This window comes from Podarcis melisellensis, assembly GCF_964234715.1.
Source record: "Podarcis melisellensis genome assembly, chromosome: 17".
NCBI classification, from domain to species: Eukaryota; Metazoa; Chordata; class Lepidosauria; order Squamata; family Lacertidae; genus Podarcis; species Podarcis melisellensis.
The window spans coordinates 40,356,412-40,383,693 of NC_138534.1; the positions used below are offsets into that span (position 1 = coordinate 40,356,412).

General features: G+C 43.7%; 1 protein-coding gene across 13 annotated transcripts in view; it reads left to right on the forward strand.

Moving 5' to 3' along the window:
- The window catches only part of ADGRL3 (adhesion G protein-coupled receptor L3), a 548,617-nt gene that overhangs the window by 480,322 nt on the left and 41,013 nt on the right, over positions 1–27,282 (forward strand). The window contains exon 25 of one of the 13 annotated variants that reach the window (XM_081893730.1): positions 17,457–17,585. The exons of 9 other annotated variants lie outside the window; for them this stretch is intronic. In XM_081893730.1, the coding sequence (XP_081749856.1) occupies positions 17,457–17,585 (129 nt within the window). Of the gene's footprint in view, positions 1–10,807; positions 12,115–13,263; positions 13,563–17,153; positions 17,174–17,456; positions 17,586–27,282 lie in introns of those variants that run through there. 3 more of the 13 variants (XM_081893738.1, XM_081893734.1, XM_081893733.1) reach the window with 3 other exon arrangements.

Consider the following 27,282-nt stretch of genomic DNA (forward strand, 5'->3'; position numbering starts at 1 on the left):
TTTGGATTAAATTATGTCCATGGAGAATTTTAAAAAGTGCTTTACGCACTGTTTTTCATTAAGCGAAAATGATTTTTAAAAAATGTTTATTCATTTTTAGCATGTGTTTTCACAAATATTTCTGCGGTTGCAGCAGGAATTTGGGGGGGAAGGCGGGGAGTGAGGCAGAATATTTCTATAGTCAACTTCTGGTGCCAAGAAATGGAGGTTGTCAAGCTTCATTGCTGGCAATGAAATGGGCAATTATGGAGTGATATAGTCTGCTAAGTGCTGTTATCCCAGGTAAAAAGCAATTTGGAAGGCTTTGTAAAGGTGAAAACCAGCTGCATAATGTGTGCCCAGACCATCATCTTCTGTGTCCAAAATGGATGCCTCTCAGCTCTCCAGAGGACTGTGGGAAATTCTCCGCTTAAAATGTGATGAGGAGAACCAGACTCAAAATTGGGTTCAGAAATCTAGGGAAATAAGTTGATCTATTCAGGCCCAATACACATCCTGCCACATCCCTGATGATCTGGCAACACTCATTCTCAGTGATCCTTCCTTCTGATTCCTGCTCTGCTGATGTAGCAGCTGCAATGGTGGAATAAAGGAAAGGGAGGGGGGCTTTCTCCCCTCACTCTTTTCTGGCACACCACAGGCTTCCCTGGCTGCACGCGAGGTGCCAGGAACCCTGGGAAATGATGTTTTCCCAGGGCTCCAGACACCTGTCAGTGATGCTGGGAAAGCTACTTTCCCGGTGGTCCTGGTCACCTATTGATGAAGCCACAAAGATGGTAAGTGGGACAGGGAAGGGTTTTGAGTAGTGGCAAATCAGCGCAGAAGGAAAAACCATCTAAAAGCTCTTGTCATTGGGGGGGGGGTCAAAAGCCAGGTGAGGGCAAAATTCACCAGCTCTTCTCCCAGCACCCGCCAGCTGCCATTTCCTGATGCCCTCAGGAATGATGAAGTTGTTTCTCTCATATTAGCCATCCATCTCACTCCCCACTTTTCGGGTGTGCAAATGAGGGCATCATCACTTAACCTGGAGAGATGAAGGTTTTTGGAGAGAGGATTGATAGTGTTCTTTGCGTTGGATTAAAATTTGAACCAGATATGAGTTTTGGGCACCATAATCCAGCCTCATCTTTGAAATGAGCATTACGAGCTGAGTTGGATTTCCAAGCTTAGAAATTAGGCAGCAGCTGAATAGTGTTATAAGAAATGCACGTCTTTGGAATATTTTTATCACCTTTGTCAACACAAGCGTGAAATGTGTAGCAAAGGCAGTTGCCTACTAGACCAGATTGCGGCTCGAAGATCCCATCTGTCAACAGCTCTGAAGCGACCACAAAAACTATCAAGAGGCAGCTTCTCTACATTGTTCCTCCTCTGCCCCCTCACACTCATCCCTTCCAATCTTCTGGAGCAAGTAGGCTCCTTGTTTTGCTCTGCAACACTTGAGGAGGAAAAGGGGGACATAGGAGAGCTCTCTCTGCTTCTCAGAGAAACCAGGGCTTGGGTGGATTCTTCAGGTTGTGATCTGGCAACCCGACTCTTTCTATAATTTCAGGGGGAAACCCTAAAATGTGTTGTTGTTTTTTCTGGGCATCATATTGGAAAAGGTGTGTTAGTCCCTTTCAAGCCAATGCTTTGGCGACCTTTATGTGCTTTTTTCATATACATACCCACTGTCAAATTAAGGTGAAGAGAAATATAGATAATTTAAGGCTACTGTGGATGAAACATGGCCAGAGGTGAGAGGATCACACACTCCTTCTGAAGAGCAAACCACTCTTCCTCCACCAACCTTACGCACATTTAACACTAAGAGAAACCAGTCTCAGACTGGCGATGCTTGTGGTAGCTCCCAGCAATTAAAATACCAAATACCAAACATAACACAGCACAAGTTAGCGACCGTAAACAAAGCAAGAACACAATGAAACTGATCAGGCCGGTGTGTGGCAGCCTGGGGAGCTTTGTGCTCAGGAGGGGGGAGGACAGAGGCAGTACCCCCCCACACACACACTCCTACTTCCCTTGCCAAGGTGTTGTCTACTTTCATTTGTTTTTGTTTTCATTTGTTTTTGTTTTTCACATATTTTTATTCAGTTTTATAACGACAGACAGATTGCAGGAAAAGAAACAGAAGAGGAAATGCAGAACGCAGCTATGTAATCTATTAAATCAAGAATAAAGCATACCAAGGGGAAAAGGATGTGTGGTCTCTAGCATTTGCATAGGAGTCCACGGTCCAAATCAAAACAATTACAATTTGTTTTTATTTCAAAAAAGAAGTTAGGCAGCAAACTTAAGCTGTACTAAATCCAGACGTTCATATTCACCTGTGGTCCCTGTTGCTCCTGAGCCACTTTGTATATGAAATAAAATTAAACCAAATAGCAAAGCATTGATCTCGAGGACTTTGGCTGCTGGGTACTTTGAACTTATGCAACCCCCCCCCCCCGCCTCTTTCAGTGGTGAGGTGTCACGGTACAGTCGTACCTTGGTTTTCGAACAGCTTAGTTGACAAACAAATCAGCTCTCGACGCTGCAAACCCGGAAGTGACTGTTCCAGTTTGCAAACTATTTTTGGAAGCCAAACATCTCACGGGGCTTCCGATTGGCTGCAGGAGCTTCCCGCAGCCAATCAGAAGCCACGCTTTGGTTTCCGAAAGTTTTGGAAGTCAAACGGACTTGCGCAACATTTTCCATTCGACTTCCAAGGTACAACTGTCCTGGTAGTTTTCACAAACTGCTGCTCATGGCGCGCACTGTATAGAACACAATGCTTATTTATCACAGCATTCCATGTGACATGCCCCTGTGAACCGCAATAGAAAGTGGGAGGGTCTTTAGTCATGTGTACGACATAGACTTTCTTTTTTATTATTATTCAAGTACATGCATGCATACAAACCTTCCCATCTCCGCAGACAAGTTAATATAAATTAATGGTGCAATCCCTCCTGGATATAAAAGAAATACTCTGTAGTGGAATCTATTCCCCCACCAGTAGGAACCCTGTTATCCCCAACGGCCCCTGGTAAAGATGGGCTTCTTCTCTCTCCACTAGCATTTTTGGGGATATTTAGCCAGTCTCCCCACCCCCAATGTGAGTTAATGAATAGATCATTCCCCGACCTGGCCACAGTGATCCATGCGACGGTCACCTCCAGGCTTGACTACTGTAATTCGCTCTAGGCGGGGCTGCCCTTGAAGCTGACCCAGAAACTCCAGCGGGTGCAGAATGCTGCAGCGAGGCTCCTCACGGGGTCTCTGCCATGGGAGCATATTCACCCTCGTACCTACGGGACCGCCTCTCCCGGTCTGCCCCACGGAGAACCTCAAAGTCCATAAATAGCAACACCCTCGAGGTCTCGGGCCCTAAGGAAGTTAGATTGGCTTCAACCAGAGCCAGGGCCTTTTCAACACTGGCCCTGGCTGGTGGAACGCTCTGCCTCATGAGACCAGGGCCCTGCGGGATCTGATCTCTTTCCGCAGGGCCTGTAAGACAGAGTTGTTCCGCCTGGCCTTTGGCTTGGAATCAACTTGATCCCCTCCCCCTCTTTCCTTTTTCCTTTCTCCTCTTGTGAAGAGGCTGCATCCTAATGTTTTAATGTTGTATTTTAATCTTTTTAAAATTTGTATTTTAATCAACTTGTTTTTATTACTGGTTGTTAGCCACCCTGAGCCCGGTCTTGGCTGGGGAGGGCGGGGTATAAATAAAAAAATATTATTATTATTCTCCTTTTCACTTGCATGGAAGGGGAGAGAGAAAGAAAGCCTTCACTGGCTGGGGGGGGGGGATCACACCAAAGAAACAATACACAGTAATGCTCTGCGCCCAAGGATCCCTGGTGGGAGATGCAGCCTTTTTGTGCTCAGTAAGGGCCTGGGCTGGGCTGGGCTGGGGAACTGTGCTCCTGAGAGAAGGGCATTAAGTTGGGAATATCACAGTCATGCCCCTCCTTGCCTGGAAAGTGAAGGTTTGGGGAAATGGCTTTCAGTCGAAGCACATGTGGGTGGACGTACAAAGCTGTGCATTGAGAAGTAGCCTCAAAAACAAAAGAAACGCTGTCCTGCAAGGTCAAAGCCACTCGCACTGAAAACAGCAATAAAACAGTAGGTGGCTGGTTCATCTGGAAATCGACAGTGCAGGAGTAATAACACGCTGTGGGTTAAACCACAGAGCCTAGGTCGGCGGTTCGAATCCCTGCGACGGGGTGAGCTCCCATTGCTCGGTCCCTGCTCCTGCCAACCTAGCAGTTTGAAAGCACGTCCAAGTGCAAGTAGATAAATAGGTACCGCTCTGGCGGGAAGGTAAACGACGTGCAAGTAGATAAATAGGTACCGCTCTGGCGGGAAGGTAAACGGCGTGCAAGTAGATAAATAGGTACCGCTCCAGTGGGAAGGTAAACGGCATTTCTGTGCGCTGCTCTGGTTCGCCAGAAGTGGCTTAGTCCTGCTGGCCACATGACCTGGAAGCTGTATGCCGGCTCCCTCGGCCAGTAAAGCGAGATGAGCGTCACAACCCCAGAGTCGGCCACGACTGGACCTAATGGTCAGGGGTCCCTTTACCTTTACCTTAAAGAAGTAGTGAGGCTGCAACAGGTTGGGGAATGTATGAGATGAAAATCACGGGGAAGTAAAAGTACAGGGGGGCGAGGAGAGAGAATGCTAATGGGATCGGACCCAAGCTTTTCTGAAAACTTTCAACCCCTAATATTTAATTAATATTTAAATCTCCCTTTACATGAGCTGTTGCCTTTTTAAAAATGAGAGAGACATTTTTTATATATAAAACCCCCATGCTTTCGGTAATTTTTCCTTCAGAACCGAACAGGTTAGGAAAGGTATTTGACTGTGTCCACACATTTCACTGTGCTCTTACTGTGTGATTCCGGTGCTTGGATTTTATTCATCAAAAATGCACATGTACCCTTGGTTTGGAAATACTACAGTTTCGTGGAATTGTAGAGTTGAAAGGGACCCCTTGGGTCATCTAGTCCAACCCCCTGCAGTGCAGGAAACTCAGCTAAAACATCCAGTTTGATGCAGTTGTTTCTCAACTCAGCTTCATAATAATAATAATAATAATAATAATTTATTATTTATACCCTGCCCATCTGGCTGGGCTTCCCCAGCCACTCTGGGCGGCTTCCAAAAAAAAATTAAAATACTGTAATACATCAAACATTAAAAGCTTCCCTAAACAGGGCTGCCTTCACATGCCTTCTAAAAGTCTGGTAGTTGTTGTTCTCTTTGACATCTGGTGGGAGGGCGTTCCACAGGGCTGGTGCCACTACCAAGGAGGCCCTCTGCCTGGTTCCCTGTAACGTGGCTTCTCGCAATGAGGGAACCACCAGAAGGCCCCCGGAGCTGGACCTCAGTGTCTGGGCAGAATGATGGGGGTGGAGACACTCCTTCAGGTATACTGGGCCAAGGCCATTTAGGGCTTTAAAGGTCAGCACCAACACTTTGAATTGTGCTCAGAAACGTACTGCGAGCCAGTGTAGGTCTTTCAAGACCGGTGTTATATGATTGGTCCTTAAGACAGTCCAAGGTGTCTCCAGTCAAGATGTGAACACCTTTGCATGGGGTGAAGACATTCCTGCCCTCTCCACTCCCCTTGGTGTGCACACAAACAGAAACTGGTCTGATACTAATTAAGATATGTTGATGTGAACAGCTGGGGGTCTGGGAAGCTAACAACTTCAGGCTTATCCTGACTTAACTGGTGATGATATGAACACCAATTTCGTCTGAAGGAAGCACAAACTCTAAACCTTCTTCTTTTCTTCGTATCTAAAATATCTCCACTGAAATATCTCCACCAATAGCATTTTAATTAATTTTGATTCTCTCTCACGAGAGAAAAGTGTGTTGTTGTTGTTTTTAGAAAGCTATGACTGTCTCACTGTAGCCCCAATCCTGATCAGGCCCGCCTGCAATTGGAAATTGGCAATAGCAACCTTGAATGTATAAATATTTGACTAAATATTTAAAGTATTTTATGTGATCTGCAAAGACATAATCTGAAACTTAAACAGGAAAAAGGAATAGAGTGCTATGGCAACTGTATTTATATATAATCAGTTTAATTTCAGTTTCATGTACATTCTCTCATAATGAGTCAAGCAAATTAATCTCAAATTCAAACAGTGGGAATCTGAGTCTGAAAGGAAATTAAAATTCATAACCTAATGCCATGATTTCCATCCCAAGTGAAACCTGAGTGGTTTCAGAATGAGGTCTCCCACCACCTCATCTTCTCTCCAAATATAATTAAGCTGTTGTTTGTGCTGCTGAAACAATATACAGCAGAGCTAACTTAGCAGGGTTACCTGGAGGCAGGTAGGGGTGTGGGTGTGGTTTCTAGGCAGACTTTAAAATGATCCACTGATGAAGGCATATTTTCCAACTTCAGTATCAAAATTTACATTTGGTCACTCTGCATCTACCTAAAAACATGGGGAGCTGTTCATTTACATGCTTTTTCTGTTTAAAAGAGTGTTGTTTTTGTAAGGCTTAATTAGGGGCTGGTCTTTAATTTCTCTCTACATCTCATGCTGATGTATCCCATGACATTTGATACAGCCAGGGTGACGCCAAAAGGGTCTTCTCTGTGGTGCTGCCGTCTCTCTGAACATTCCAATGATTAGCTTGCTGGGGGCTTTCACAAAAGCCAGAAAAATATTTATTTAGGAGGGCATTCACACTGATAAATGTCATTTTATTGGGACGTGATCCAATTAAAGTGAAGGACATGTTCCGGAACGATAGCTTTTAAATATATAAAAGAAATATGCTAATTAGGCTGGCTGTGTTGAGATTTTTAGATTTTAAACGGATTTGTTTTAATTATGGTATTGTTACAAGCCCCTCGCTTCCCAGTATTATAGGGTTTCCTTTACAGAAGAGAGCGCGGGACTGTTGTGCTGTTTTTGTAGTGTTTTCTTTATTTGGAAATATACCAAGAGAGTATAGTGGGAGCAAACCGTCCTCCTATAGAAGATCCCCAGACAGCAATTTCTGCAGCCCTTTCTAGTTTACTCAAGAAACCCTCGGTTGTCTTTCATGCTGTATGAAAATTGCCAATGAGAAGTTTATGGCTTTTATCACACCCGTTTTGACATGCTCCTTCGCAGAGGGTTCGCTCATGGGTCACTACTCAGCTCCTCCTTCTGTAGAGAGTTGGGCATGGATGGGAATCAGAGCCATGCCACACTCAGCCCAAATGGATATAAACACCACTGAACAGGATGCAGGAATCCCCAGCAACCTGGTTTCTCCACAATCTCCCAGCTGCTGTGTAAATCACAGAAATAGCAAAAGCAGCAGCAAGAGAAAACAGAAAAGGAAGAAAGAAAAGGAAGAAAGACAGGGCAAAATATCTGGCTAGAAGTATCTGGCAGAGTAAGCCCAGTGATATGGGCTAGGGCCCCTCTCTGGAGACAAGGGTGTACTGTCTCAGGAACCCGGAAAGATTGGAGTGAAAAGAGCAGTCAGAGAGGAGTGCAGGAGGTTCTTAAAGACTCTAGAGGGCACTCCAGTCCAAGAAATAAGGTAAACAGTACTTGGGTGAGTTGAAAGCATCACTCTAGAAATCTTATTAAAAGCAACTTGTCACCAGTGGAGGAAGCCAGGCTTCTTGTTCTGTAAACAATACCAGATATTCTGAAACCTTATCTGTCTCACTCCACTCGGCAGTGGAAGAAAAATACAGGGTTGTGCTCTGAGGGTAGCAGGAGCAGTGGCATTTCACGACTATAAGCCATTATGTTCACTCCTCCCGCAAAAAAAGAAGGAAAAGCGCTGCATAAATCTACCTGCAGGGTTTGTGCCAGAGATAAATGCCATTTAACGTGGGTGGCACTGTGGTCTAAACCACTGAGCCTCTTGGGCTTGCCAGTCCCAGCTCCTGCCAACCTAGCAGTTTGAAAGCACGCCAGTGCAAGTAGATAAATAGGCACTGCTGCAGCAGGAAGGTAAATAGCGTTTCCATGTGCTCTGTTTTCCATCATGGTGTTCCGTTGCGCCAGAAGCGGTTTAGTCAACCTGGCCACATGACCCGGAAAGCTGTCTGTGGACAAACGCCGGTTCCCTCGGCCTCAAAACAAGATGAGCGCTGCAACCCCATAGTCGCCTTTGACTGGACTTAATCGTCCAGGGGTCCTCTTCCTTACCTTTGACATCTATATAAAGCCTTTGGGAGCAGTCATCAGTAGATTTAGGGCATGGTGTCATTAATTTGCTGCTCGGTGTCTGGAGTGTCTGTCAGGTCCAAAACAGAGACTGGATGTACTGGTAGGATGGATGAAGGCCAATAAACTGAAGTTGAATCTGAAAAGACAACAGCCCCTGTGAGTGATCAGTTCTTGGATCTGAAGCTTGGGATGTTAATCTACTCTGGTAGTGGTTACACTTCCTCTGAAGGAACAGGTCTATAGTCTGAGGGATGCTCCTGGATTTGTCACGGCAGGCCCAAGCGACATCACCAGCAGGGATTGCCCGCTTCAGTTGGTTTGTCAGTAGTGATCAATCCTGGATAGGGATAGCTTTGATACAGTGATTCATGCACTGGCAACCTCAAGACTGGATTACTATAAAAGACTTGATGTGGAGCTGCCCTTAAGGTTTGTTTGGAAACCGCAGCTTGCTGCAGAATGCAGGGACCAGGTTGCTCAATGCAGCTCTTCTGAATGAGTTGCACTGGGCTACTGATCCAAGTTCAAGGTTTTACTCCTGGTTGAAAAGGTTCTGAAAAGCTCCTAGCCACCAATATTGACCACCTTGGTCGCTTCCATCTGTGGAAGAAGCCCTGATAACCCTGCCACAACTTGTAGACATCTTACCATGGTGTAGAGAAGGGCTTTCTCTGTGATGGCCCCTACCATGAGGAACAATCTCCCTGCATGTGGTTGTTTCCACCAACAATTGAAAATGTATCTGTTTACCCCAGGCATTTCTCTGACTATTAATACCAATTCCAGGTGTTTCTGCCTGCAATGTTGATGTTTTAACTTGGTTTTATCGGTTGTAGGGCTATAACTTGTTTCATTTGTTTGTGAAAAGCCTTGGTTGTGTTTCTTTCAATGAAAGACAGTGTATAGACTCAATTAATAATACCCATTGATAATTTGTGCTGCGATCCTGTGCTCAGTTCCATATGCTTCACTCCACTGACCACAAGCCAACAAAAGAGTTACCGTATTTTTTGCACCATAGGGCACACCGGACCATAGGGCGCACCCAGTTTTTTGGGGGGGAAATAAAGGGGAAAAAATTATTTCCCCCCCAGGCACGGGGCTGGGGCGGGGGAAGCTCGAGCTTCCCCCGACCCCAGCCCCCAAACAGGCAGCTCTCTGCAAGCCGTGGGAGCGCTCCCGCTGCTTGCGGAGAGGTCCGCGAAGCCTGGGCGCGCTGAGCTCAACGCACGCAGGCTTCGGCATGCAGGCAACTCTCCGCAAGCAGCGGGAGCCCAGCGCTGGGCTCCCGCTGCTTGCGGAGAGGTGTGCGAAGCTTGGAGAGCGTGAGGGGTCGGTGCACACCGACCCCTCTCACTCTCCAGGCTTCAGTGAAAGCCTGCATTCGCACCATAGGACGCACACACATTTCCCCTTCATTTTTGGAGGGGAAAAAGTGCGTCCTATGGTGCGATAAATACGGTAAGTGTAAAGAGTTTTAACTCTGTTGGGCTGTGAACTATTGTCACCGTCCTTAGTTTGCCGTGGATTGGTTAAATTCTTTGACTACTGGATATTATGAATTAATCTACCCTCCTATTCCAGAACTGTGTTTCCTGCAAAGCTCCTTCCTCCCCTAGAACCATGATTCTTATCACCCACCTCCCCACTTTGGCAGCAGTGGGATATGGGAGAGACAGCAGAGAAGGACAAGGCAGGGGGCGCCATTTTCTGTTTTTCTTAAGTGGCAAAGCATCCCAGGCTGCCCCTGCTGGAGTAGCACAATGGGCATTTCTCCACATTTGATAGTGAACAAGCCTTAAAGGAAAATAAAGAGCTGCACTCTTGGGTTTGGCAACTCTTCCGGTTTTCCTTTTTTGGAAAATGAGCAATGCAGTGCTGTGTGAATGGGGTTGGTTTCTTTAGCATTGTGTATTCTGCACACAAACCACTCAGATAATGGGGTGGGGGGGTTGCCCACAAGTTCACCTTCCCCCCAAATAAGTGGCTGTTCTTTCTGAAGACCTCACAACATGATCATTTAGTGTGATTTGAGATGTAGGCTGTGGTGTCTCACCCAATCAATCTGCGGCTGAGTTACAGTTCTGTTGCTGAACCTTTCGATAGGTTCATTGATAGGCATGTAACCCGTTGCTTTGATGTTCTCAACAACATCATCCAGGAGCTTTTACCCGCAAATATGAGAAAAGATGAAACAACACGGGTGAAGAAAATTAGTGTCTATATCACAGACACAAATGTATTGAATTTGCTCTCAGTAACATGTAACACCAATCTTGTGTTTGCCTCGGGTTTTACATCTGTTGTCCTATTTGATGCCAGCAGCAACAATTTCATTATGACTTGGTGTTGGAAAGGAGTTCCTTAGGGTGGGGGGTGGGGACCGGGATCTTGTAAGACCAGCCTTGTTTTATCAGCCATGAAAGTTGGCCTCATTCAACATCAGTTCATAAAGACAGTGACCTGCCTTGTGGAATAAGCACACCCAATCCTTTTACGTTTCAGCTTGATGTGTAGAGATTAGCCTTGCCCAATGCTTCTGTGTTTCTTCCATAGAGGAGTTCCTGTGCAACACTTAGCATTTAGCACTGAACATTTATTTTCTTTGGCTTCAGATATATCATCCTCCAGAGCAGCCTGGCCACCATATAGAAGTCTCAAGAACATGTAGCTCAGGGAACCAGGCCTCTCTTTCCAAACCTTGGGATTTCCCCCAGGCCACAGATCGCTCTCCAGTCCTGCTAAACGCCTAGCTGGAATGCCATTGAAGTGTAACAATGCCTGTTCGTTGCTTAGATGGAGAATGGAGGAGGAGGGGTGTGTGGAATGTAGAAACTTCTGATTTCTGCATGACTGGAATATAGCCTACTGTACAAAAGGAAGAATCACATCCACTTTTGCTTTTGCCCCTTTTATGCCTCCCACCCCACCCCCCAATGATACGCCGCCCCCAGAAGGTTGCCCACAACAGAAGCACTTTATGGCATCCTTTTTACTCCATACAGTTAATCCTGAATGGAGGTGCCATTGTATTGCCACATCTTTTTAGAGCTGCAGGAACTGGAGCTGTAAGCATATCATCCTGGTAACGTGCGTTTTAGGGAATAGTTACAACTTTGTCTGTTGTCTCTGTATGGCCTTAGCTTGCTAGAATCAATAAGAGTTTATTTCTCGGAGGGGCATCTTGCAAGAGACCGAGTGGAATGGGATGTGTAAAGCAAGCAAAGGCTGAAGCTTTTCGGTGGATGTTTCCCTTTTGCTGTCGGACTGTGACAGTAGAAGAGTCCTTGGTGTTACAATAGCACCGCCAAACATTCAGCCAGAATACTTGACCTTCTCAGCCACTATATACAATTCGTTACGAAGCCACTCTGTAGGAAGGTGAGATTTCCTTTCCCTTGGTGGTAGTTCTGATAAACTTCCTTTGACATGTCAAGTTACATTTAGCTTCAGAGGTGCTGTTAAATCAATCATTTCAGGCAAACTGACATTAGCTTTGTAGTCAAGAGATTTTAGGCATTTCTTATGGACATGATGGCAGAAGATGTGTAAACTCCAATTAACTGGTTCCACCTCCACTGACTATCCACAAAGGATGCAAAAGTAAAATACCAAGTTTAAGACTATAGGGGCAGTACAAGCCCTACCTAGGTCAAACTATATCACTGCTTAGATCAGTGATAGATTATTTTAAATCATGTTTCAATCTAGGCATATCAATCCATATGGCTCGGTTCCTTCAAAAGTACAGTAATAAGTGATAGTCTAATTTATAAGCTTAGGATATGTAATTGTACCAAATGTGAGTCGCTGTGTAGTGACCCCTAGAAATATGTTGTTGATCAATTGTTTTCTTCCTTGCATTGTTCTTCTTTTGGTTTGTATTTGCAAAATAAAAATTATTTTTTAAAAAGTTCAGAAAGACTTTTTCCAGTATAAAGATATTTTGATGCATAACATTCTTATTCCAGATTAAAAGGAAGTTACAAGGTTTGAGTCTTCCATGGTTTGACTATGTTCAAACGCGTTATTCATTGAACATCTAAGCTCTAATGTGCAACTAAGTGTGCAATCCTAGTTATGTCTATGCAGAAGTAACCCCCACTGAGTTCAGTGGTGCTTACTCCCAGGTAAATGTGTATAGGATTGCACCATAAGAGAAGAATCAGCTTTCAAAAATATTTATAATTATTAAGAATGACTTTTTATTTTCAATGTATAAGTTACTTTTAAAATACTGGTCTGAACCAAAGCAAGTAAAACACGTGATTGTCAGCTGCATCCAAAATATAGCAGATAATATATCTAGGAAGATCTGGGAAAATAAAGAATACAAATCAGCAATTAGAGGGAAAAGGCTTTGAAGTAACAGCAAGGTGGTATAAGACCCTAGTATTAATAAATAAGTTTAATAATTATTATTCTCTTGGAAATGTTGAAGGAGCAGAGGAGGAACTTTTGATATATAGTGGGAATGTCCCATAGGTAAAATAAAAAAAGTGTTCTGGGAAATAATTCATATATTATTAGGAAAGATCACAGAATAGCCTCTTCCACTAGATCCATTGCTTTCTCCTGAATTACACTGTTCATTCAAAAGCACAAACATTTTAAAAGGCCACTACAACCAAAATCTTGCTTGCAAATATGAGCGATTGTCAGCAATGTATGTAAATGAGTTAAGCTATGGGACTCCACACCTATGACCAAACTAGCAAATTATACATAATGATCAAAGAGAAAACACAATGGTGGGGTATATTTATGCCCCTAAGGGGATGCCAGTCTCACCCCTCCATCGTATCCATTGATGAGTGGAGAGAAGGTGGTAACCTTTTCCTAGGTGATCTGCACAGATCATCTGCGGAAGGGCGAGCTGTGTGCCTGTGTGTGTGTGCTTGCGTGTGCCTTGCGTGCCTAACTCGCATATTAACCTTGACGGTTTGTCACTCGGACTGAGGCGCTTTGTCAGCTGGGGTTCCCCGTTGCTCACAGAGGCGGTGGTCGCAGCTAGGGAAGTTGAATCTACGGAAACACAGCCTGACTTCAACTCTTGTCCATGTATCTTCAGTTCAAGAGCTTTTTCCAGAGGAGTTACTCATGCTCCGCACAGCACCTGGCAGAGCTTGTCCACTCACTCCACTTCTACATCAAAGCTGGGACATCAGAAGACAGAAGCCGTGGAAAAGCGGGGAACACCAGGAGTGGGCAGAAAAGCACGAAATGGAACCCACAGAAAAAGAGCTATGAGGAAGTGACATTCAGGGAGCCATATAGACTCTTTGCCCTGACCTGTTTGCTACTTGCATTAACCACTAGGCAATCCAGTGAGGTAATGGGCAAACCAATAAAGTCAACCTCAAACACTTACCTGTGTGGGATCTCCTTCTTTCTTGTTGCAATGTCAGGTGGTTTGACGTCCCCAATGAGTCAATGACACACGGCCAGTCCCTATTTTCTGTAGCTGTCCCAAATCATTGTGTCTCCTAATCTTTTTGTGTGATATGCAAATGTGCATTAGAGTTCTTCAGGTTTCCTCATCCAACTGCAGACCCTTAATCATCGTTGATAGAATTGTGGCCATCCTATTTGACTTCAAAGTTGGTGCTTTCGCTCTTTATTCCAGGGGTTTCAGTGATGATGAAGACTCTGGCCATGACTATGGGGTAGCCAGTTATGACTCTCAGTCGTTAAACTATTCTGCTTCTAGATAGAGGAAGAAACTATTCTGCTTCTAGATAGAGGAGGGGAGGAAGAAAGGTCTATGGAAGGAGAAGGCCTGGACTAAGATGGAAGCTGGTATGAGGGAGTAGAGGAGCCTAGACAAAAGGGGATTTGTCAGGTAGGTCTTGAGTAATAAGAGGAGAGTGAAAGAGACACAAAAATTGGGGTTGGAGAAGGCGTATTGATTCGTAATACCCTGACAAATATTTGGCTGTGAACCTAGGATCCAAAAACTGCCATAGCACAGGGGTAGCCAACATGGTCTCTCCATGTTTTAACAAAAAAAAAATCCTTCCAGTAGCACCTTAAAGACCAACTAAGTTAGTTCTTGGTATGAGCTTTCGTGTGCATGCACACTTCTTCAGATACGAAGAAGTATCTGAAGAAGTGTGCATGCACATGAAAGCTCATACCAAGAACTAACTTAGTTGGTCTTTAAGGTGCTACTGGAAGGAATTTTTTTTGTTTTGACTATGGCAGACCAACACGGCTACCTATCTGTAACTCTCCATGTTTTGTTTGACTCCATCTTCCATCATCTCCTGCCAGCATGGCTAATGACAATTGTAGTCTTACATCATTTGGTGATCCCCGCATTGCCTACCTGTGTGCTATGGCTTCCCATTCTAATCCCTCCTTCCCAGCAATAACTCTGCCACCACAATCAGAGAGACAGCAAAGGAGGACCTGGCCCCAGACACTGGCCCAGTTCACGTCCAAATGTGAACACACAGAGCAAGTTCAACTGCCATCTGTTTCGTCTCAATCGCAGCCTGCATGAGCTGTTTTGCTAGTCTTCATAAAATGCTTAGGCAGAACAATGTACATTTCCACCCTTTTTAGTGTAACTTTTAAAGTATTGTGCAAAGTTGTTCAGAGTGTTGGGGATGAAGCGGGACATAAAATAAATAAGCAGTTGTAACTTGGATGGTAAGAAGGTGTCTGACTTGCAGCTCTTGGGCTTTCTCTCGGCATATTCCACATTACAGCTCTTTGAACCTTGTCTGCTAAGCATATAAACCACTAGGGGAATTCTTAGGCCCAGCATTGATTGACAGGACGTTTTTTATCTTATTTTATTTTTCATTTTCTAGCCCAACACTCCTTGCTAAACTCTTCCTTGAGAGTTACGGATTTGCTTTTTGTTACTTTTCAACCAGTTAGTATAGAGAAATGAAGCCAAAACCACAACCGCTCCTATCATTTTTGGAGCATCCTCACTTTGTAGACTTGTGATAAATATACACAATTTAGATACTAGAAAAGTAGAGGAAATTGGAGAGTACAGAATCTTACTGAGGAAAAACTGGAGCTGCTCTTCCCTAGCTTAAAAGTTAGCTGGTTTTAAAGAACTCAAGCCGGGTTTTTGTCATGACTCCTTTGAGAAAGGAGGATCTGCCCCAATTCTCTTACTCTCTACAAGAAGGCGAACAAGGCAGATTCTCTAAAGGAACAAGGGTGCAGCTAAAATTCTCTTGAAAATGGCAGATGACTAAAGCTAGCTTGGGAAGTGGATCTAGAGACAAAATTAACAGAGACTGAGTGGAACTCCTATGTAGTTCAGCTTCACCTGAAAACTATTTCGGCGACAACCTGGGAGGTCATGTTAAAGTTGATACACACGTGCGTCTTACTCCTGTTGAGTGGGAATGTCTCTGTTGCCCTCAAGGTAATGATAGGCACAGAGGTCATTGATTCACCTGTGGTGGGAATGTGGCATATTTTTTAAAAAATGGAATATGATTTTGACTACCATTGGCGACATTGTTCAACAGGCAATTCAGCAAGAGCCTCTCGTGGTGTTATTATTTTTAGAGAACAACGAACAGGTTGTTCAAAAAGATTTTATAGCACAGCTATTAATTGTGGCTCACGTATCACAAGGTATGGCAAACAGCTGTAGCAGAAAAATTAACACAACAGCGTAGATTAGCTGGAGAGATTAAACAAGATACATATATGGATGTATGGTTTCCTTTTTCCTTTTCCTTTTCAATTTGCATTAAGTCTCACATGGGAGCCAGCTGTGTAGTTTGGTATCAACAGTATCTAATCCTATCAGTTATGCACCAATTTGTGTTAACAACATAAGGATGTCATCAGGCAGAAATCGCTTTTCTGCAGCTCCTAGCTGGTACAATAATATGCATGCTTTAGAAACTATCACTGAGTTCTGTGGGCCTGTTGTGTCGCAAGGCCCTTTTCCCCATGGAGCACTGACCCTTAGCAAGCCCCATCTGATTGTACGCCCACTCCTCTCTCTCTTTCTTTCTTACTCTTTTTTCTCTCCGAAATGTTTTGGGTTTCTGTCTTAGGGCAGAATCTAACTGGGCATTATCCTATGCAAGCCCCATCAGAATGAATAAAAGCTCTACCAGATCACAGTAGTTGGTGGTGGGACTGTGTCTTTAGGTAATTGTTGCAAATGTCCCTGTATTATTACTGTGGGTACCAACACAAGAAAATAGTCCTCTTTCATTATCACAGTTTTCCAGCAATTCTTTCCTAGTCTTTTTATATCACTCCTTGCTGCCAAGACATAGAAAAAAATGAAGTACTTGGGAAACTATATTCTCTCCATCTCTGTCTGGAAATCCTCCCCAGAATTTTTTACCATCCCTGTGGGACCTGTGGCTGCTTTCAGAAGGATCCTTATTTCTGCACTTCCCTTGTTCATATCAATTTTCTTTTAACACTAGTTTGTATAGACTTCTTTATTTTGCTATTCTTCGTCTTTGTGAATTACACTATAAAGAACTTCCGTACTGGTGGACTTTATGTCAAGGGTCTAGATCCCCTCACCCCGACCTAACATTCTTGTATGGAAAATGAACGTTGATTTGGCCACTTACCAGTTTGAAGGTTGTGCTTGTAAAAAACGAGGAACTATAAATGGGAAGGGGATACCATAATATCCGAGTATTGACTCCCAGTATTGTATACATCTGAATTTTACATTGTCTGTCATTACAAAGTGCTTTCTAAGGGTACATCCTGTCCCAGGGGTGACCCCCCCTCTCATAGAAGTAAATATGAATCATATCACATTATATATAAGCACATTATATGTTGCGTTGTCAGTAAACTGTTCCAAAAGTGAATAAAAAGCAGTCTGTATTGGGAGTGTAGCAGCGGAGCTTAAAATCTGGAGGAAACCCATGACTCACTCTAGTGGGTGTTAAATGTGCCATTTTATTTTAAGTTACGCTCATTATATTTGTTTGGCCTTTCCTTTAGAGTGATCATCATCTCTTTTTTTATGTGGCAAACATGCTGAGTGTCTCTTCCATTTACACTCTAAGCGGTTGGTTGGGGACATCCTGAATGGCTGGTTTAGCACCCCTCCCATCCTTTTCTGTTTGCATTCTCAGTGACATCTGTGCTTTGGTGGCATTTAGCTTCCCAGTCGAAGTAGCTGGCTGCTTTTAATCGGGACTGTTGAAATTGTTGTCAGTCTGAATGTTTTCTTTTTTTAATCATATTTGCCTGATTGACCTTTTTTTGCTTTTTTTTCTCTGTCTTCCTATTGGGCTGCTCCAGGAGCCATGGCTAACCATCTTATAACCAATGCTCTCCTTCGTCCTCATGGCACTAACAACCCTTATAACACATTGCTCGGGGAATCGGCCGTCTATAACAACCCTTCTATCAGCATGTACAACACACCAGGTGTGGTGGAGTTTCTCTCATTTTTCTAGTGAGAGTCCCATTTTATGTGGCTTTTATAGGCACATTTTTTCTTTCGTTCTTTTTCTTTCCTCCCCTTTATTTTTGAGCACAAATAATTATTTCCCTACCCATTTCAGAACATTTTTCCATTTTCCCCAGGCTTTTTTCTTGAACGGATCTAAATTAATTTTGAAAGACACCCATCAGTCAGATCTATTCAGATGTGTGTGACCTTTTGTTTTAATATTTTCAGTGTTGTGTTTGGTCACTTGTATCCATTTATCTCTTGTATATCTGTTTGTCAAACATTCATTTGAGAAACAGGAGCGCTGTCCAAGGTAAGTGATATCAAAATAGCCTTTTAATGCTAAAAAACGCCAAAGCTATTGTTGAGTTTTGAAATTCAGAGCAGGATTGGGCCAGTAAATATTATACCCCCAACTGCTGTTTAAAAACAACAGCAGTAGCAGCAGTTAGTTATTTAGCAGTAGTAATAAAAGCCCCAGGCCAACTACTTAGTTGGTTTAATCCGCATTGAAATAAGTGAGACTTACTGTGGTCACAACAAAATTGTTCTGCTGGTTTTAATAGGACTTAAGTGCAGTCATCTTTAGTAGGACTGAAGTCACAGCGTATCATTCCAGATGGGTCAAGTAGAATTCTGCAATCAAAGAAGTTGGCATAAGAATACAAAGATCTTACCAGTAAAGCCAGATAAGTTTGTCTGACATGACTATCTGAGATTTTGGTCATGACAATCTCTTTACACAAAGATAATACAGGTGTAAACAGCACCTCTTTGGATAATATAGCCTTCTAGTATGAAATGCTGAATGGTCTTATTAGCATTTCATTCCTAGAGATGAAATGTTATTTGATATTCTATTTCTTTAGCAATTTTTTCATATAGCACTTTTTATTCATATAAGCAATGCATTTAGTTACATTAAAATGCTAATATAGCACATAAACTGCTCTGGTACTTACCCACCATAAACAGTGAAAGAATTTTTTTCTCAATATAAAGCATTAATCATGTCAGAATTTACCTTTTAGTCTCAAAAAGTAACTTTCTGAACTGGATAATAATATTGAGAATTCTATATCTCCCATAAAACTAGAAGAAATAAAATTTCATTTCTGATGCACAAATGTTCTCTGGTAGCTATGGCAAGATACAATTTTTAAAATTACCATATTTTTCGCTCTATAAGACACACCAGACCACAAGACGCACCTAGTTTGTGGAGGAGGAAAACAAGAAAAAATAATATTCTGAATCTCAGAAGCCAGAACAGCAAGAGGGATCGCTGCGCAGTGAAAGCAGCAATCCCTCTTGCTGTTTTGGCTTCTGGGATAGCTGCGCAGCCTGCATGCGCTCCATAAGACACACACATATTTCCCCTTACTTTTTAGGAGGGGAAAAGTGCGTCTTATAGAGCAAAAAATATGGTATTTTATATTATATTATAGTGAGAACCAAGCTAAGTTAGTTACACAGATTTCACAGCAAAGCTCAAGTCTTGACTATCTCATCCCATTGACTTCATAGGAACCTGCATTCAACGTAGTCTGGTTCCAGCCCTTTGACAAGATCTTTCATTTCAAATATCAGTATCTATGCCAGAGATTCCTCTACATTGATTTGCACCATACTCCATTGATCTCATTGGCCATACTCTCTGTTTTTAACTGGAGCCTAAATTGTAAATAAAAACAGCACATGGTCCCTGGGAACAAAGTGAACAGTGTTACTGTTTGTTCCATTTTAATCACTGATGAGAACTGTATGCTTTTTGAATGAAGCAATTGCTGATTTTATATCACATTGTTTCACATCCACCTATTTCATATGCAAATACATTTCAGTGCTACAGGAAAATGGAAATCTATGCTAACCGTTGGCATTTGATAGCTTGCCTCAGTATGCTTTGCAGCGTTACCATGAACAGAGTCGAGGATTTTGTCCATTTCTTATCATGTATAAAATGTTATCTGATAATGAGGTAAGAGTAGTGAGCCATTCTACTTATTAGACATCACTGAAACCTGGCCTATACTAACCTGACCTGCAGCCTGACAAAGCTCAGCCAGAATTCTTCACCCATTATCCCACGAGCCATCTTTTCTTTTTGGCCATGGATAGGCTGAATTACTCACAAAGCAGCTGTCAGCTAGGCGTCATGGCAGTTTATTTTGAATGATAGAACTGATAAAGTAACGAACCATGAGAGAACTCTGCAGGGTCTCAAGGGCACTGCTGCAGCCCAGATCAGCTTGGCATGATTCACACAATCATTTTCCGGCTTATTATTTGTAATCCATGCTGGGTTTTAGCCTACGCAGGTTGAGTAGATTCATGAAACAGGAGTCGTCTGAGATGACGACCAGACCCTGATTTGTTCCATGGCCATTTGGGGATATGTGGGAGTATGAAATGCTCAGACCATCACTTCAACACACATGTATCTAACAAAGTCTATGGCAATATGAATTGGCCAAGGGGAAGAGTATAGTTTGCTAGAGAAGCGTGTGTGTGTGTGTGCGGGCGCACAACATCTTTAGTGTGTGGATCTCAGTGGGTTATACCCAGAAACCCTATGCATGTTCTCTCATATTCCAGGTCTACATACTGAAGTAAGCATATTCTCCCCCCCCCCACCCAGTACAGACCTCCTTCTCTTCCCTTCCCTCATCTTCATCATTGTTCACCTGTGTGAAAGTTAAGCTGCAAGGTTAGACCAGAAAAAAGCATACTGGCTGCTAGAACAAGATGGATCACATCTTGCTTTCCATTCTTGTTTAATTAAAAGAACAGCCAATTTAAGAGATTAAAAAGCTGCTTCAACTATTTCTGTTAATTCTAACCCAGTAAATTACAGAAAGGACGCGGGTGGCGCTGTGGGTTAAACCACAGAGCCTAGGGCTTGCCAATCGGAAGGTCGGTGATTCGAATCCCCACGACGGAGTGAGCTCCCATTGCTCGGTCCCAGCTCCTGCCAACCTAGCAGTTCAAAAGCACGTCAAAGTGCAAGTAGATAAATAGGTACCGCTCCAGCGGGAAGGTAAACGGCGTTTCCGTGCGCTGCTCAGGTTCGCCAGAAGCGGCTTAATCATGCTGACCACATGACCCGGAAGCTGTATGCCGGCTCCCTTGGCCAGTAAAGCGAGATGAGCGCTGCAACCCCAGAGTCGGTCACTACTGGATGTAACAGTCAGGGGTCCCTTTACCTTTTTAAACTGCAGAAAGATAACCTCAGGAATCTTTCTGAATCAACAGACATTTCATGTCATTTTTATTATGCATATTTTCTAATTATTCAGTCTGTCAAAATTCATTGAAGAATATGCTGTACTTTCCTGATTCATTCTGAGTAGCCTTTCAGGGTGGGTCGATATGAAAACCTCCTTTGGGGAAAACCTTTCATGATTGTCTGCGTCACTGTCCCTCCCTGGCCCCCTGTTCCTGTGCCATTTTGATTCATTCTTCTTTAGGTAATCATAATAGCGCATTGCCTGTGCAATGTGATGGTGTCATGTTGCCACATAGCCAATCAAAACTGGGAGGTAATGAAGTTCCTAGAGAGGGGGCAATGCTTAGTCGTGCTCATTAATTTTGATGGGTTTGCTCTGGGTGAAACTTAGGATGGATCTAGACACATCACAGAAACGATTCAGTTAAATGCATTATAAACTTCATACAGGGAAATCCCGTAGTCGAAAAACGGGACTCCACAGTGCCATCTGGTGTCACAGAGTTGTAATGCATATAAAGCGCATTATCTTTACCAATGTAGTTGAGTCCTTAGTTGAATACCACCTGTTGCCTCTAGCTTCCCGAAAGTAAGGTTCCGTTGGAGACTTGGGCATCAGTAAATCAGGCACTTTTCAAGTGTCATCGCATCTGAAAGCACCCAAAACCTCAACTCCTTTCAAGGTAAGCTTAGGGATTTAGAAACAAGCTAGTTTAGCAAACGGGACGCGGGTGGCACTGTGGGTTAAACCACAGAGCCTAGGACTTGCCGATCAGAAGGTCGGTGGTTCGAATCCCTGCGACGGGGTGAGCTCCCGTTGCTCAGTCCCTGCTCCTGCCAACCTAGCAGTTCAAAAGCACGTCAAAGTGCAAGTAGATAAATAGGTACCACTCTGGCGGGAAGGTAAATGGCGTTTCCGTGCGCTGCTCTGGTTCACCAGAAGTGGCTTAGTCCTGCTGGCCACATGAGCCGGAAGCTGTACACCGGCTCCCTCGGCCAGTAAAGCGAGATGAGCGCTGCAACCCCAGAGTTGGTCACAACTGGACCTAATGGTCAGGGGTCCCTTTACCTACCTAGTTTAGCAAACAGAGGCAGCATACAGAGAGAGAGAGTGTATGTGCTTCTTCAACAATAGAATTTATTCCTCAATTTTATTCTTATAAGAAAAAAAGAAAGAATTGTGGACTAGAAAAAGCCATCAAGATATCTGTATGCATTTACTTTAAAAAGCATACTTTAAATGTTATAAAATTAGAAAAAAGAATGTGACAGATTCCATACAATGGTGCCCTGAGATGTTAAGGTAATCTGGGACTACAAGCTCTGGGCAATTCTGTGTACACAGTGTGGAGATAAGCAAAAGCCTCCATTGTTTTCAAGAGGAAGAGCTGGACAGTTAGCAGCAGAACAAAGCTCAGTATTGGAAAATGTAAAAGCTTTATCATGGTGGGCAAGAAGAATTAAAATGTTTTGCTGCCATTCTTTAAATAAGTGATTAAACTACAACCCTTGGGAGAAGAATTTGAGAGGATATAATGGGAGACACTGGTCAACAGGATACATTTTGTACCAAAAGAGTGTCGTTTTTCTGTGCCCGAGTAGGAGCATTATTTCCAAAACTTGGAAATTACAGCATTGGTAGTGAAATCTCCTGTGGAATCCAGAAGGCACAGATGTTCAGGAAAAGTAGCAGGGGAATTTTGGCTTCTTTAAGCTCATTTAAACACCCTTTCTGCAGTCCAGATCAAAAATACTGTACCAAAAATATCCACAACTGGAATTGAAGCTCTGGGGCCAGCTGGAGAATGCGCTAGAAATCTGCTACTGCTGCAGCACTCACCCCGTGTATCAGCTGTTAGGCGGGGAGGCTGAGCAGCGTAAAAATGGTTTATTTCCGGGCACCACACATATACACAGTCACATGCAAGTTGATGGCTCCGACCTGGTGGAATGCTCTGTCCCATGAGACCAGGGCCCTTCAGGATTTAACCTCCTTCCGTCAGGCCTGTAAGACAGAGCTACTCTGCCTGGCCTTTAATTTGAATTCAGCCTGATCTTTTATTTCCTTTCTCTTCCCTACCTTATATGAAGATTACCCGCTCTGAGACCCCACAGCTAATTCTCCCCTGGTCTCCTCACTGGCCCAAGTAGGACCAATTCAGCCAGCTAGCCCTGGTGACTATCTAACGCTTATTGGATAGATTTCCCCCAAATTGATTTTTGAACTCTGAATTTTATTGTTATTCATGTTTTTATATTGTGTTTTCTGCTGCTTCTATGTTGTATTACAATCAAGTGTTTTAATTTTGTTGTTAGCCGCCCTATCTGCAATCCTAATGAACCCACCACTAGCGCTGTAACATTTTTTAAAGCCATTTTGACATGATTTCCAATTATGTGTTTAGCTTGGCCCTTGGGCTTCACCTTGTTAGGGGTACAACATGGCTGGCTACCCTTGCCAGTCTCCCTGAGTCTGTCAGGGTGTGGGGTTAGAATGACCCCAAAATGGAAAAATGCTTAGAAAAGCAGAGGGAACACTTCTTTCACACTCTCTACTGCAGGCATGTCCAAATCTGCCCTGGGGGTTTAATCCGGTTCCTGTGGTAGTTTATTTCCTGGGGTAAAATTCTAAGAGGTCAACAACTTCAACCCTAAAAAATAAGCGCAACAGCGTCAATCCTAAAAAAGGTAAACAACTTTGGTCGGCCCTCATGCATGTTCACTTCATCAAATCTGGCCCTCTTTGAAAAAAGTTTGGACACCCCTGCTCTACTAGAAGGTGGGCGAGTAAAGCTTTGAAAATCCAGATAGGAAATCTAAAGTTGAACTTCAGGAAAAATTTCTGAACTGTTAACAGCAGGTGAACAATAGATTAAACTGCTAGAGGACAATAGTGGGAGCTCCTTGGAGATATTTTAAGACAAGCTTGCACATTCTGGGGTGCTTCTGATGCAGGATATCTTGTCCTAGGGAGGTGGCTTAGTCTTTTAGTCCTCAGTATAATATGTGTTTTGTTTTTTATTACAAACTTGTGGATGATATACCTTGTGTTTCACATTTACATGACTTGCAAATCCTTGCAAACTTGCAAAGTTTGATCTTCAGGTTTCAGACTTTGGGCTTCCACTTTCACGAGGGGCCTTCCCCCCCCTCTCTCCTGCCCCTGGCTTGTGGGGCGGGTGGTTTGGAAGAAGCCCCAGAACAGCACAGAAGGGATGGGGGTTGGTTCTGTCTGGCAAGCTGATAAGCTTGCCCAGAAAGAATGTTAGCAGTAGCGAGATGTTAAATTCCACCCCTAGAATTTATACTTTATATTTTGGGGGGACGCGGGTGGTGCTGTGGGTTAAACCACAGAGCCTAGGACTTGCCGATCAGAAGGTCGGCAGTTCGAATCCCTGTGATGGGGTGAGCTCCCATTGCTCGGTCCCTGCTCCTGCCAACCTAGCAGTTCGAAAGCACGTCAGAGTGCAAGTAGATAAATAGGTACCGCTCTGGCGGGAAGGTAAACGGCGTTTCCGTGCTCTGCTCTGGTTTGCCAGAAGTGGCTTAGTCATGCTGGCCACATGACCCGGATGCTGGATGCCGGCTCCCTCGGCCAATAAAGCGAGATGAGCGCCGCAACCCCAGAGTCGACCGTGACTGGACCTAATGGTCGGGAGTCCCTTTACCTTTACCTACCTTAGAGTCTACCTGAAGCATTTGGTTTTAGAACAGTGACCCAACCGAGGGAAATTCCCCTGACAGCACCGGAAGAAGTGTTCCTGGCAGGAAGGAGAAAGCCTCTCTCCCGTACGGAGACACTGCAAAGAGGAAGAAGAGGAGGCTAGGTCACACTGCTGCCACAAAAGGATTGGATAGTGCATTAGTTTTTTACACATCCATAGAGAAGGAGGCATCTGGAAACTAAGAAGGAAACAGGGAAAGCTCTCAGGGCATCATGGACTCTGAATAATGAAATAAGTAAAACCAAAATGGAAGCCCTAAAACTGTGGAGAAATATGTTCTGACCATGGTGAGGAAAACATTAAGACCAGAAAGGCTGCTTATTGTATCTCCGGCAGCGGCAGAGGGAATTCTCTGCTGCGCGAACCCTGGCAGCAACTTCTGCTTCGGCTGGTTGCAGAGATTTCAGGGACTTCCCACCCAAATTTTGAATTGAAAGGGGCCTGTCAGGGCCGATCTAGGAGGCACTGGTTTTCAGACAGACCTGGAGGAGGCTGTCTCCACGCAGATCCGCCTCCAGGTCATATCTTACGGCTGCGCTGCAAGTGGGCAGCGCAATCGGCAACGGTTGTCCCAGCTGCCCGCCCTGTATGTCTTCGCATTCTCCGAAGTTATGTTGCCAGTGCTTGCGCGACCTTGCTGTAGAATTATTTGGTCACCATATTCTGGGAGGTATTTTTCTGCAGAAACATTAGGCCTTTTGCCCACCTCATAGCAATTGTCACAACTTTTAGCAGAGAAGACATTGGGTTGGATCTTTAGTCAAAATTGAAACAAAGGTTCAGGGTATCCCAGTAAAAAGATCCAAGAGGAAAGTTTTGTTGAAAGGCCCAGGTGGGGGCTAACAGACCACAAAACTCCAACTTTTATGGTGGGATCGCCCCCCATTTGAACTGCATCAGCAGGGAATACAGTGGTACCTCTGGATATGAACGGGATTCATTCCGGAGCCCCGTTCGCATCCAGAAGCAAATGTAACTAGCAATGACACGTCTGCGCATACGTGCGTCGCTTTTCGCTGCTTCTGCGCATGCATGTGACGTCATTTTGAGTGTCTGCGCATGTGCAAGCATCGAAACCTGGAAGTAACACGCTCCATTACTTCCAGGTTGCCACGGAGCGCAACTCAAATGCACTCAACCTGAAGCGCATTCAACCCGAGGTATGATTGTACCTTTAAACCAGGATCAACGCTAATGGAGCAATCAGCCAGCAACCAAGCTAGGCTGAATTAGGATACATGCCTAGTCCAAAGCCTACTTACATCTGAAATCAATAAAAGTTGTGGCCATTTCAATCCCAGATTATTGTCCTGTCATTATTGCTACCTTCACGCCCCTGAAATCTGAGCTCACTGTGTCTGGGCCCATAGAGCAACAGGGAACTTTGGTTCAATGCACATCAATGGGGAAATGAAACATGTCCTTTGTGTGGATTTTCAAAATAGCCTGAAATAAAGGCCAAGCTCCATTATGTGCTTAAAACAAACAAAGCAAGAATTAGAAAGGTCTTGTACATAATGCTTCTGGTTGGTCTGAAACTGCATTCCAATGTAATCATTGGGGTGGATGGGGTGATCATACATAATGCATCAGACTTTTGTTTGTCTTAATCAAGAAACATTAATACCTTGCATTCTTTCTGCATATTCTCAGTATTCCTTCTTGCTTTTAAAATATTTTTTCAACAGGGTTCCTGATTGTGAGGATTTTAAGCCCTTCTTCCTTTCACACTAAAAATGTGAAAAGTCAGGTTCTTCCTGCATATCTTTCCTAGTCAAGGCAGGCAAAAGTCTGGATATTTATTTCAAAAGAAGGGTTCCGTTTCATAACTCTGTCATATTTTAAAGTATATGTATTTTTATTTCAGGTATAACTAATTATTAGATGACTGAGGCAGAAGGAGTAGAACTTTTGCAGAGCAATGAAGGTGGAGAGGATGAAATTCATTCCTGCAAGCATATAGTATAACTGCTGGGCCTTCCTTGCTAGCTTGTAAGTAGTAAAAGGGGTCATAGCTGTACAGGACAGGACACGGTTGCCAAATGCCTAAAGATTGGCAGCCCTTGAAAGAAGAGATTAGCAGCCCGACTAGAAATATGGCAAGGAAAACAATCACCTAAGGGTGCCTGCATTGGCTCAGTTGGAGACTTAAGTCTGTTCCATTTCCATGAGAATTTTCCAGTTGAAATTCTGAAGAAACCTCATGTGGGTAGGGAAAGTTGCAACCCAATGTAAGGTGGTCCAGCTATTGCCTCTGAGTCTGCTTTAAGCTTTTAAGCATCTGGCTGTTAACCAGAAGGTTGGTGGTTCGTGCCCACCCAGGGGTAGCTGTGGATTCTTGCATTGCAGAAAGTTGGAGTTCCTTACAATTCTATGATTCTATGAAACAAGCCAAAGGGTTTTCCAAAACCCTGAACACATTTAATTTATCATCCAATTTGTTTATGCATATTGTATTAGGAAAGGTTATAAGTTACTCTCATCCAAGACACTTTCCAAGCCAATGTGAATTCCCATACTATATCTTTCATCTCAGCCATCGTAATTCATGGCATATGGATCTGTGCAGTCTTAGCACCTCGTGACCAGTCTCTGAACATCTCTGCAATCTGTTTCCCTGTGTTCAGTGAGTAGTAAGTCCTTGCAAGAGCATAAATGAGAGGGGTGGGGATTTAGTTCCTGTGTTAAGGTGGGGAACAATTCTCACTGCTGGGAACT